The 12,633-nt window shown below is 45.7% G+C and overlaps 1 protein-coding gene across 2 annotated transcripts in view; it reads left to right on the top strand.

The window, feature by feature from the left end:
- Positions 1-12,633, top strand: part of LOC103776731 (gamma-aminobutyric acid receptor subunit beta-4) — a 68,649-nt gene that overhangs the window by 15,946 nt on the left and 40,070 nt on the right. For both annotated transcript variants that reach the window (XM_008944255.1, XM_008944254.1), the window contains exon 2: positions 6,009-6,076. In XM_008944255.1, coding sequence (XP_008942503.1) covers positions 6,029-6,076 — 48 coding nt within the window. In that variant the 5' untranslated portion in view covers positions 6,009-6,028. The remainder of the gene's footprint in view (positions 1-6,008; positions 6,077-12,633) is intronic.

The following is a 12,633-nucleotide window of genomic DNA, read 5'->3' as shown; positions in this document are numbered from 1 at the left end:
CTGCTGAACTCAGTGCTTCTAGATGTCACTGCAAATCAGAGATGCTGGATGAAAGTGGTTCCCAAAACGTTTCTGCTTTCATGATACATGGTCAACTTTTCTCTCTCCTCAAGCAACGTTAACACTTACTGAGTTTGTGTTTAAGCTAAAATAAAGCAAAGGAACAGGAAAATTAGTGTAGGGGGCACTTCTTTGTGATTTGGCTTGTGTAGTCTGCTGGGGTAGAATCTTTTAGGCATTCTCCTACTGTAGCAAAGTCTAAGCCTTGAGATCTGTGAGCACAGCTATTGTGCAGATAGCAATTTGTGAACTCCTCTTAGAATCCCTCTCTGTGGTGAAAACCCAGGAGTATTTCCATTCTCCCTGTCCTGGGGTGTAGGCATAGATTCCTCCACAGTGAATTTGAGTGTCCTGACAGTAGATTGCCCTCTGAGTTGTCTTTTGGGTGGGTTTAAAAGATTTCCCCAGGACTAATTAGTCCATTCACTGAAAATTATTCAAGGGTATCTGTTTTGGGAGGGACAGAGTGGGATTTCTTAAGAATTGTGTGGTTGCTCCCAGGTACCAGCTGGTCAGGTAGTGTCAAGCCTCGTGCTGGAAGTGCTGCCTTCTGCACCTCTGATTACTTGGGAGCTCTTGTCTCCTTACCAACTACATCTGTCAGCACTTGTGTAAACAACCCATCACTGTACACAGCAGTGCTGTGGGTCATGGCTTTAAGATATAATCAGAAAGCCAGGGTGCCCTGGGGTTCAGTGCTGTGAGCAAAGCAGAGGTAGTGGCTTGAGTAAACCATTTTCTGCAGAAAGAGCAAGCAGATACTACACAGTTCTCCCTTTTCCAGGAAAGTGGGGACAAGACTGAAGCAAAAAGTCCCGAGAGTCAAATCACAGTCTGTGTGCTGGTCATGCCTTTGGCAAGCCTGAGAATATCCTAACTGCTGATCCTGTTTGGTGAAAATGCAAGTAAGGCACTGCAGTCCTGTAGCTCCATGTATCAGCAAACATTGCTCTCTTCTGCCTCCAATGCTGCCTGTTAACACCCTGCATTTGCAGAAACAGTTCTGTCAGCTCGTGCAGGGCACCCTTGCCTGGGACTTGCTTTTTTTGAGCTTTAGTGCCACTGCTGTCATCCAGCTTCTGGAGAGCTGGGGGTGAGGAGCAGGGTTTTGCACGGGCAGAATCTTATGGCTGTGGGTAGTTATGATTGCAGGGTAAGGGACAGACCTGCTCTCTATGTAGGCTTAGCGGCTGAAGCTTCTAATTTTCTCTAGTTGGCTTTGTTTACTCAGCAGAAGACCTTACAGGAGCTTTCCTGCTGCTGCAGGGATCTCGGAGACGGGTGATGCCACAGGCAGGGTGCAAGCAAGGAATGCTGGGTCTCATGCACAAAGCTGTCTTGAGTAATCTTTCCTCTTGTCCAAAAGAGACAGTGCTGTACTCCCTCTTCCTGCATGTGTGATGCACTCTAATGGCAAGAGTCAGCCTGCCACTCTAACATCTCTAACCTCCTACACAAAGCGAGCAGCTCCGAGGATGGGTGCTGTGGGTTTGGAGAGGCTTCTGTGGTTTTAGGAGAATGCTGTGCATGGCAGGCTCCTTTTTCTTTTCTCTTGTACTGGTGACATGTCATCTTTGCTTCAGTGGCGAGTTTCTGGATGCCATGCTTTAAAATAGAGATGTAGACAAATTGGCAAAAGGCCAGAGGAGAGCAGGACTAATTGTCAGAAGCTTTAGAAAGCATGACCTCTGAGGAAAGGCTGAAGAAATCAGGTGCATTCAATCTAAGTGAGACGGTATTGGCTGGGGAGAGAGGGATGTCATAGTTTCTTGGTACATAAAAGCTGTTGTTAAGGAAGGATGATTATTTTTTTACTATCATTGGAGGCAAATGATGAGACGAAACTACATTTACACTGCAGAGAAGGTTCAGTTTGGATTTTCAGGAAAAGCCTTCAATGTAGGCAAATGCAGGAAGGGATTGTCCAGGGGAGCTGTGGAATTTCTGAGACTGGTGGTTTAAAGAAACTCAGGTCTGCTTCCACAAAATATAGGGGCTGTTTTACCCCCTACAATCCCCATTAGTATCTTTGTTCCTGCAGTTGAGGCTAAAGGGCAAGTTTGAGGCTGATGCCTGTCCCTTAGCAAGCCTTGCCTCTGCCAGCATTGCCAAGTTCACGTAGTTAGAAATGCAGGAACCAGACTCCTCAAAGCATTGGCTGTAGTTCATAAAAATGGTGGATGATAAGGTCAGCTCTGTTTCTCTGGCCACTGCTTTTGAGTATTTCTGGCTGTGTCTGTATTGCAGTTGGAGATCTGATGGTAGAGAAACCCCTGCTTGCTCTAGTAGAAGTTTCTTGGGTAGGAGTGAGGTGAGGGCACCTTGGACCATAGTACAGGGCTGTTGCCCAATTAAGTATCCACTCTCTGGAGACCTATTATACTGAATTTTGTGATACTGTCTTCACTGCTCTCTGCAGTTGAGGTAGTAGGCTGAGATCTGAAAGAGATGTCCTGATCCAGGCTGCCATCAGCTCTGGCTGTAGTTCAGGCAGACTCAGGCTTGGAAACCCAACCTTTCCTCTGCAGTCGTGCTGTAGGAATTACTTCTGTAGCAACATGACTCTAAGTTCTGGGGCTTTTAAACATTACAAAATAAAATGTGAAAGTAATAACTGGTTGCTGTGAAAATATTGCAGATTAGCACAACCTGTTCTCTACCTTGACTGTTTTAATATTTGACAAGTATCACTTGCAGAAAAAAGACAGGCTTTATTATAACTCTTTTGTCTGCTTCCCTTCCAACTTCCAAAATACATTTTTCACAGGCATCAAACCACTTTCAGGACAAAATGCTGGTGATTTATCCAGTGGTGGTGAGAAATGGGAATGTGTGAGAGTGCTGTTCACTGGTGAAAGTGACAGTATTTCTCACACTCCCTCACTCATGACCTTGCCTACAAACCTTTTCTAGGCATAACTTTTTTCTTTAAAGGGAGAAGCTCTGTTTTTTTGCACCCCTTGGCAAGGCACAGATAAAAACATGGACCTTTAATGGCATGCTTCTTTTGCCTTGTCTCAGATCCACAAATGCAGAGTTTTGCCTTTTTGGACAAATTTACAGATGACGTTATCCCATATTTTAAATACTCTACTTTTGTATCGCTCTTGCCTGAAGCTATTAACATTGGCAGAATTGATGTTCTTTGTTTATTTTGTGTACTGCTTGCAGCCCGAATGTTGAACACCAGCCGGTCTCGTTTTTTGTTGAGCTGCAGTAAGAGGTAGGGCAGGCTTTTTCTGTTGGCTGTACACATGCTCCTGCATCTGTGTCCAGAGGAGACTGTGAACCATTCTTCACATCAGGGATGGAGAAGGTGAAATGGCTTCCCTGTGACAAAGCTAAGAGTAGGTCCAGTAAAGGCAAGACTAAGCATACCTTCTTCTTTGGAGTGTTTGTGTGACAATCACACATTTCTGTCTGTGGGTTGATGTGCACACACCCCAGGGGTTGCAAGCAGGCAGTTCCTCCTACTTGCCATGAGAGGTGGGGTGTAGAGGCCTTGGCAGTTCCCAGAGAGGCCAAGAGGAACACTGCTGACTGTGCACAGGAGCTGGGTGCACCCGAGTCCAGGCTGATGGGGAGCAGCATGGGTGATCTCCACTCTGGCGTTCATCTTGGATCTAGGAATGGGGAGGTCTGGATCTTATCCACAGCTCTGACACTGAGTCACTGCATGACCTCAGGCACTCAGATACCATGGTGATGAACACAGCAGAAACGTCTAGACAGATAGATTAGATTGGATAGATTCTACAACTGACAAATATTTGTATATCCCCATTGTCAGTGCTCTCCTGCTATAACCACCCAGCCTGATGGTTTCAGTGGGTGTCCTACACAGTGGGAGGGGAAGAACCACTTTTTGCACTGAGGAAGAAGTGGACACAAGCACAGTGATGTGCATACTGGGGGTCACAGACTTGAAGCAAAGCAGGCAGTGGGGCAACCCTTGGAGGAGGAAAAAGTGTAGCAGAAAGGCTCAGGAGTTGGGAGCTGGCTTCTCCTCAGCATTTTTGCAGCCCCATGCGTGGTCTCATCTCTCCTCCTATAACCAACCAATATGGAATATCCTCAGGGCAGTGATGACTTCCTCCTCCTGCTACGGCTGCTATCACTAGGCCCTGATTTCAGACAAAAGGCAAACTACCAAAGGGAGACTTAAAAGCTTTCCTGTGCCACTGTGAGCCTCTGGTGCAAGGGAGCATGCAGGAGAATTGGCTCTCCCTGAAGTGAATTTTGTTTATTTTCCCACCTGGTTCCCTTGTAAAAGATGAACAGAGCAGTACAGCAAAGATGTGGCTAGGAACGTGCACATGTAGGGATTTTCAGAGGCTCTGCAATCATCCCTGCCTCCGGTACCTGACAGGGACCCGGGAGTGCTGGAGAACAGTTCTGCCTCTTTAAGGAGATTTTTGTACCAGGGCCTAATTACAGTTGTTGATTCTGATGGTTTTGGTGTTGTTCATATTCCATTAAAGGCTAATGCTGCTTAATTTGCAGCAGAGGGTCTTGGTTAACAGTACACCAAATCACAAGGCAGCCCTAATGACACTACTTCCCTACTTCTGGTAACACATAATTAAAAAATCACTTAATTTCCAGTTGTGTGGTTCTGCCCTTTCCCCCTATCTTCTAACTACTTTCTGAGCCATTTCATGATTCTCTGTAAATATTTCAGCACTTAGATCTACTAATAGTTCATGGAAGAGTTAATACCTTGAGTGGCATAACTGCTTGCCATGCCCTTTCTAGTACTGCATTGCAAGGAATCATTTTCCACCTTTCACATGTGAGAATAGAGGCTTTGCTTGTGGTGGGATTGTGTTTGTGCTCTGGCTTTGTGGCTGTGGGGCCACAGGAGATGGGTACTAGTCAGAAACCCTGTCTCAGGCTATAGGAGTTTTTTTTGCTGGTTTTGGTAGTAGATGTCTCTCTTTCAGCAAATGGTTTTATGTGGCTTAAGTCCTACTGAAAGGACTGTTTTGTCAGCTGGCTGTGAGACCTGCTTGTCAGGCGAGCTTAGGTAGAGCTGAGTATGAATCTGGATCTAGTGCGAATGCTCACATAGCTGGGAGAGTTGGCTGGTTTCTGCCCTGACTCTACAGGTTTGTGGGAAGTGGTAACACAGCTCTTGCTGCACTTGGGCCAGAGAGGGCAACAGATCTGTCTCTGGCTGCCCTTGTGTGGTGTTTCTCCGCAAGCTCCTCTTGCAGGCCACAGTCAGTGGCACTTTCTGCGGCATGAGGGTAGCTTGGTCACTGGGTAAAGGAATATCTGAACTTCACAGCAAATCCATGCACAGATGTCTACCACAGCTCCGGGGCTGCAGGCAACAAGATGTGGGGTGACATGTGCCCTGATGCCCATGGTAAAATGGGGAATCTGTTCATTAATCCGAGTGCTGCTCTGCTCTGAAAAGCTACTATACAAATGCTGCTTTCTCATTTCATAGATCTGGTTCCTGTACTTGTCTGGTATCTTGGGTATTAAAATTCTCTTGGGGTTTTCAGACTGAGCACTCAGAGCTGAGTGTGATGATGGAGGAGTAAGCTGGAATATCTTTCCTGCCCGTTTGTTGCATGGGCTTGACTGCTATGTTCTTTGTATGGTCAATCAGTAACACCTTATGGAAGCCCACTGGGAGCCTACTGATGGTCTCTGAAGACATTATTTGGAATAGCCAGAGATAATTGTATAACTAGGGGGTAATTAACTTCCAGGAATTAAAGAATCAAGCTTAGGCTGCACTGCTCCTAGGAGTGAGTCTGTAAGGCTGGGAGTTAAAGAAATCAGCTCTTCTCTAATCATTTGAGCGTATGTGACTTGCTACTTGGGGAATGTGAGGCTGCTTCAAATCATATCTGTGTATTTCTAGGCAATTCTCTAATAGCAGTTAAGGGATGAGGACTTGAATGTGGTCCTAACCCAGTCAATTTGTGTTTCAGGTAACCCTGTCACAGTGGGAATGAGCATCCATATCTCCAGCATTGACCAGATCTCTGAAGTCAACATGGTAAGTTTGGAAAGAAAACAACAGCAAAAAAAACCCCAACAACTAATAAACTCTCATTCCATTTTCTGGTTGAAGTGTTCTTCCAAGACAATGGCTTCTTGGAGCCACCTGAGATCTCAGGGTGCACTTCTGGAAAGCAAGGTAGTTACATCCCTGCTTCCTTCACCTCCTCCTACAGTTCTTTCCTGCAGCTGGGAAGTTGTTGGAAGAAGAGTGACATCTTTCTGGTATTTAAGAAAGATTTTTTTTCCTTCTACTTTGAACACAGAATTTTGAGGGGTGATGAGAACTCTTCCCCATTAGAGCATAAGGTATTCAAGGATGATTTCTCCACATGTAGTGTGGTGAAAAAGAAAAACACTTAACTGGGCCACAGGAGATGAGGGTTTTTTTTCCAAATGTCTTTATTAGCATACTGATTTCAGTTTGAACCTTGCTTCCTCCACCCACTGCATGGCCTGTGTTACTGGGACTGCCTGGCAGTTGCCCACACAGCCTCAGCCCAGCCTCAGCCTGAAACAACCCTGAACTCACTGAAACAATGCTTGCAAGGCATGCCTGGCATGTGGGACCTCTGTGGTACACACCTACCCCTGCTGGTGGTACTTCTGACATGGTTGGACATGCTGAAAGACTAGTTCACTTCCTAATGTGGGATAAATTCTAGTAGGTGTCTGTGCTGGCACACTGAACTATGGCTGGTGTTACCTGTGAGCAAGTGGACACTGGATCTCTGATGGCATCTCGGAAGCAAGTGGCATCTTATTCAGAGTATATTCTCATCCCTCACACTTCTGTGCTGGTTGCACAGACACCTCTCCGAGCCATTGCTGCCTATTCCTTAAAGGAGCAGATGTGAACTTTATTTTGCAGCTGATGTGAAGGCAGTGGTGGTTTTACAGTCAGCCCCTGCACGCCAAGTGGAAAAACAGGCAGTGGCTTTTCATGTTTGTTGGTGGTAACCTGGCATTTCTTTGGAAATCTATAGTGGAAAAGGAGGCATCTAATGGAAATCTGCTTTTGGATGGCATTGATAGATTGGAGCTTTTCATACCACTGGCAAGAAAAAATTATCTTTTCAGATAGCAAAGATCTGGTGTGAAACATTTTAGGTTTGGTCATGGTTTGGGTACACAACCAGGCCTGTGCTCTCTATCTTTCAGAAGCCTTTAGCACCCAGCAGAGGACATGGATTGTGATCATCATTGCTTAAACTTGCCCTCCTCTCCCCTGCCCAGAGGCTTTTCCAACAAACTTTTCTTCTTTCCAAGAGGCTGAATGGAGTGGAAGACACCTGACCTCCTGTCAGCAGCTGTCCTGTTCATCCATTCCTGACCCATGCAGGAGAATCCTAGGCCAGTTTAGAGCTCGTGCTGTTCAAGTCAATTAAAACCTTGGTCTCCCAATGCTCCTGTCCTATTTATCTGTTTCTGGACTCTCTTGCCCTGGTTCTCTGGCCCACCATCTATTCTGCTGTTGTATGGCAGGGAGGAGGGGAGATGAGACGATCTGACGAGTCATTTTGGTTGCCAAACTGCTTGAAAATCCTGAATGCATATGTCAGTACAAACCAGGGAGAAGGGCCAACCATGAACCTTCAGGTTCTCATATGGAACATTCTTTTGCAGATTCTCTGCTGTCATCCCAGCATTACCCTAATTATGTGCATGGCATGTTACACCAGTAACAGTGACACTGGGTGGTGTGTACAGTCAGAAATTCAGGTATAGCCCTATGTCCCCATTGCATTGGGTAGCTGTGCTTGAGATTGGGCTCAGCTTAGAAGAACCAGATGGCTTAACCTAGTTCCATCTATCTTGCCTGTCAGGGCAGAGCTCAACATTGAGTCATCTCTTCCCCCAGTCTCAAATTGGACCTGAATTTTCCTACATGGTGAACCAGCTGTCAGACGTATTGCTAGTGCCAGCATGAACAATTTGGGGTTTGGACCTATAGCTTAAGACCTCAGCTTGTGTAAACGTAACTGGGAGGGAGCGAAGGGTTTGATTCTCAGCTTACCTGTGACAACTGCCCTGATCTTCCTCTGTGGACTGGAGAAACTAGCTGAATGTGCAGAGGCTGGTTCAGGATGAACCTTCTGGAGATGTGTCCATGAACTATAAAGGCTGATCAAGTGTTTTGTCATGCACCTGTTGTGAGGAGCTGCAGGATACCTGGGGTGCATGGGAGAGCATGTTTTCTGGCATGGACCTTCATCAACATGCTGCTCTGGATCTTGCAGAATTCAGGTAGTGCTATTGGTGGACATGAAGTGTTTTGACAGTTGTGGCATGGCTGCAGTCAGACTGGGCATAAGGCACTGTCCATGAAACAATCCTGTTGATACTGTGAAGCTGCACTTCTGCCCTTTTGACTATCCTTCCTGGCTCTTTGTTTGCCAAGCATGATCACCTGCCCATCCTTCTTACATATGTTGGGGTGGGGGTGGAATGGAGGACAAAGTGACTATATGTGAGAACATACTCAAGATCAAGATCTGTAAGCAACATGATGAAGCAGCTTTGAAAAGGGGTTAAAAAATCAGAATCATCTTAAAGAACAACCATTTAGGGAGCAGAAGAGTTATCATGTGATGTAAGTTTCCAGGCTGAAGGGATTTTATGTGCATCATTCTTCTGTGTGACAGATGCCTCAGGGAAAGGGCTGTGTCTTACCCCTGCTCTGGACATGGATACTGGCAAGAAAAACAAGGCATTTTTTTGGCATCATGTGTGCTTGGGAAAGGGACTGTGCAATGAATAAATTAAAGGCACACAAGTGAAGCTGGGTTGTCATGGCAACCAAATAGCTTCTATTGTTCCACAAGGAGTGTTATTACTTACTGCCCCTTCTAGGATTAATTAATTAATCCTCAGACATCCTTTGGGAACAATGGCCCTGGTACTGGGGCTGGGCAGGTGAAGGAGAGCCCCCAGCTCTTCCCTGCTTTTCCCTGGGACTGTTGGCGTCTGCTGGCTGTGATGGTGGGGAGCAAGTCCTGTTAGTGACTGGCTGTTGCATGATTCAAAACGTTGTTTTCCACAGGAGTCCAGCTGGATGCGGTACTGTGGAGGAATACAGCTCCACCCATGATCTAAGGAACACTCCTTGCCTTTACTCCCATGGGAACTGTTTACCCAAAATGATGATGTGGTGACATTTAAAGACTGGAGGATACAGGGCTCTCGGCAAAGGCAACATCGTTAAAGTCCTTATGCTGGAAGTTCCCAGACACTCTGATGTGTGGAATGCTTTGCAGTTGCCTGTACATGCTATGTGTTTCCTGGGGCTTCACTATATAAAGTTTATGCACCTCCGCTTCCTCATGCCAGGATAGAGGATGTTCATAGGCACAGTGCTGCCAGAACTCCCAGGGATGAGGGACAAAAACTACAGTCCTTATTTTGATAAAAAATGGCACCTTCTTGTCCATCGCAGCTGCTGCCTGTGTGGGGTCAGCCATATTTTCAAGCTCACTTGCTGGAGTAGTGGTTTATTTCTGTCTACTCCTCTTAGCCCTGCTAAGCAATGCTGAGCTGCAGCCTCTGCTCTTGTCAGTGATTAGAAGGATTATTTGTTGAGCCAAGATCAGTGACATCAATTGAAATGCCTGGGAAAGGATGCCAGGGGCCAGGCCAAATAGGTATTGGGGAGAGCACATTTGACTGGCAGACCCTCTGGGAAATGCTGAGCCAAGAAGATGAAAGGCATAGCTGGAGTCTTCTCATAGGCTGTACAAATTTACAGGTTGAGGATATAAAGGCAGACTGAAAGGTGGAACATCTTCATAATGATGTTCAGTAGCTGAGGTGATCAGCAAAGAATGGAAGGATGGTATCTCCTCATTCTCCTTAAAGGAAAGGGACTGGATAAGTTATTTGGTAAATGTCATTTTGTTACGGGTGTTTGAACTGGAGTAAACATGGAAAAACATGCAGGTATTTATAGAAGTTTGTTGGTGTGTAGTGGTACTTGGACAGCGTTATGTTGAGACCTGAATGGTCTTGGTAGCCAAGTTACTGAGGAGTCTAGCAGGACTCACGGAAAACAAAGAGCACTGGCAGTGTGGAGCTCAGGTCGCTCCGCAGCTGAAGTCGCGTGCAGGTTTCTGTCCTTGTGGTGTGTGGCCTGAATGCTGCCTGAAATCACTATCAGCTTAATGGTCTGCTTCAACCAGCCTCCTTCAGTGGATCAAATTCTGATGGTATCCAGTATCAATAGCTTCAGGAGGAACTGGAAGTCTTCCCCCTCTCCTGCATGCCCTTTCAACAGACAGCTGTGGACTGGCCTTTTCAGGGTGTATTGTACTTGCTCCCTGGTGGGACTAGGGGCTAATACTTCCAACTGTAGCTTTCTCTCTCTCTAGGTAATCTTTGGGGACATTTTTTCTAGTACCAGGCAGTTCAGATTCCCTTCAAGCATTGATGAAATATTTCAATAAAGAAAATAACCAGAAGTTGTGTATGAATTTGAAATAAGAGATGGTTACCCTTCATAATGCTTCAATTTTCCTGCCTTATGATCTGTGCAGTCCTAAACCTGCTCCCTCCTGTGTATCTGCACACCGTAGACAGCTCAGAGCATCCAGCCGTTGTAGTTGTGATTTCTTTGTGGCTCCTATAATTTATTCATCCCAAGATGCTCTCCTACATCTGCAATAACATTGTTTCAGTTTGTTATAGCACTAGCTTTAAAGTTTTATAAACCTGGTGACAAGTTGAAAGTTACAAAAGGATGGTTGCAGAAGGGTAGTGTAAGGAAGGAGGCCTCCAAGTGGAAGTGTCTGCGGGGCTGCCTGTGCTAAAGGAACCATGCCTGTGGGACTGGCAGTACCTTTTGCTGGGGAATGGGCCACAGTGCAGATAGGTTAGAGGCTGGTGCAGGGTACTTGGCAAAGCTGACCTTGATGCTTCGCCTCATTGCCTCCTGCTCTGTCCTCCTGTATCACTTGTTGCCACACTGCTCTCTTGTTCAGTGACTGCATGTGAACGGGCATACTGCACTGAATCTCTTGGGGCTTACGGAGGGAAGCATGATGTCTGTTGCTTCCCAGCTTCCTGAAGCTTGCTTGAAAAACAAAACGTCACATTTGGCAAAGGACTTTTCTCTGTTCGAGAGAGATGGAGCATGTCCCAAGACAGTGATGAGCTGCAAGGGTTTTAAATTGGCTTTTAACTCAAAAGAAGGTGGATCAGGTCATGTGTAAGGGTATTCTTGACCAGGACAGTTGATCCTATGACCTGTTATGTCATTATCAATGGGGCATCACTCTTCTCACTACATCAAATCTTCCATCTAACAGGCATGCTTGAAATAGCCTTTGTAGCAGAATCTGTCCTGATCAGGCTTTGCAATTCTGTTTTCACTGGAATACAAATATGCACTGACTAGTCAAATCTTAATTTCAATGTAACCTATGCACAGTAATATATGTGCTTCACTCTGCTCTATGCTGGGCATAATTGATGAAAGAAAGCAGTGTGGATGGCTAGACTCCATATGAGAGGCTCTCTTTGGTACACAAACGACTGTACGTTGTCGTCGTACAGTGCTCTTGACCTTTGAGCCCTTTCAGGAAAGGGGAAGGGAAAGGCAGGAAAATATATATCCATGTGGGATCACTGATCTGGCCGAATGATGCCCAAGCCATTCTCAAACTGCTCTGAGGGTCAAATTGTATATTCAAAACCCTGGTTTCCTTGGGGCTGCTGCATCTTTAGCAGTAGCCCTTGAGGACCCTCAGCAGACCCTCTGTATATCTGCAGTTATGGACAGAAACAGCTTTGTGGCAATATGACCCTGGAAAGGATTCTCCATTGGTATAGATATCCTGAGCTCTAAAACCCAAGAGTTTAAAGAAGAGGTTTCTACCATTATGTTATACTTTATACTACCCTATTCTCCTCAAATATATCACCATTTTTCATACTCTTAACTGAAAGTGTTCTGGTTTGTTGCCATCTCTTTTCAATGGGGAATTGAAGTACAAGTATTTCCCAGTCAGTCTATCGTATATCCCCGGGTATCCAGAGGTTTTTAAAAAGCAAAGGTTAAAGCTTTTAACTCTTGCAGTCAGACATTTCTGAAGTTATGTGCTGTGAGATACAAGTATGACATGACACTCCAGTGCTGTAAATGTTTTCCTGTAGTCTAGGGTGTTTCTAGCCCTATGATACTGTGGTATCTAAACCGAGTGTTTGTGCATACATTACATCTTGGTATTGAAAACTGTTGGGTATTGAAGACTGCCAAAATACAGTAAAACTAAACAGCTGCTTTTGTACTGCGCTAATGATGGTGTGCTGCAATGGCACTGCAGGGACTGTAGTCTCCTGGCATTGCTGTAGGCTCCTGGGATGGTCAGGCTGCAGGTAGCAGAGGGTGCTGTGGGGACTTAGTGGTGGAGAAGGGCAAGATCCTACCAGTGTGGCATGGTAAGAATGGTACAGCTCTGACTTAGGGTGAGATGTTCCAAGGCTCTGTGCTGGTACGCACAGGTGGGGTTATGTGTTTGGTTTTTTTTTTCCACACAGCAGGGGCTTCTGTGTGCTGTGATT

Source organism: Merops nubicus, unplaced genomic scaffold (assembly GCF_000691845.1).
Source record: "Merops nubicus isolate BGI_N331 unplaced genomic scaffold, ASM69184v1 scaffold7187, whole genome shotgun sequence".
NCBI classification, from domain to species: Eukaryota; Metazoa; Chordata; class Aves; order Coraciiformes; family Meropidae; genus Merops; species Merops nubicus.
The sequence above is the reverse complement of the archived record's forward strand: the minus strand, read 5'-3'. Positions and strand labels throughout refer to the sequence as shown.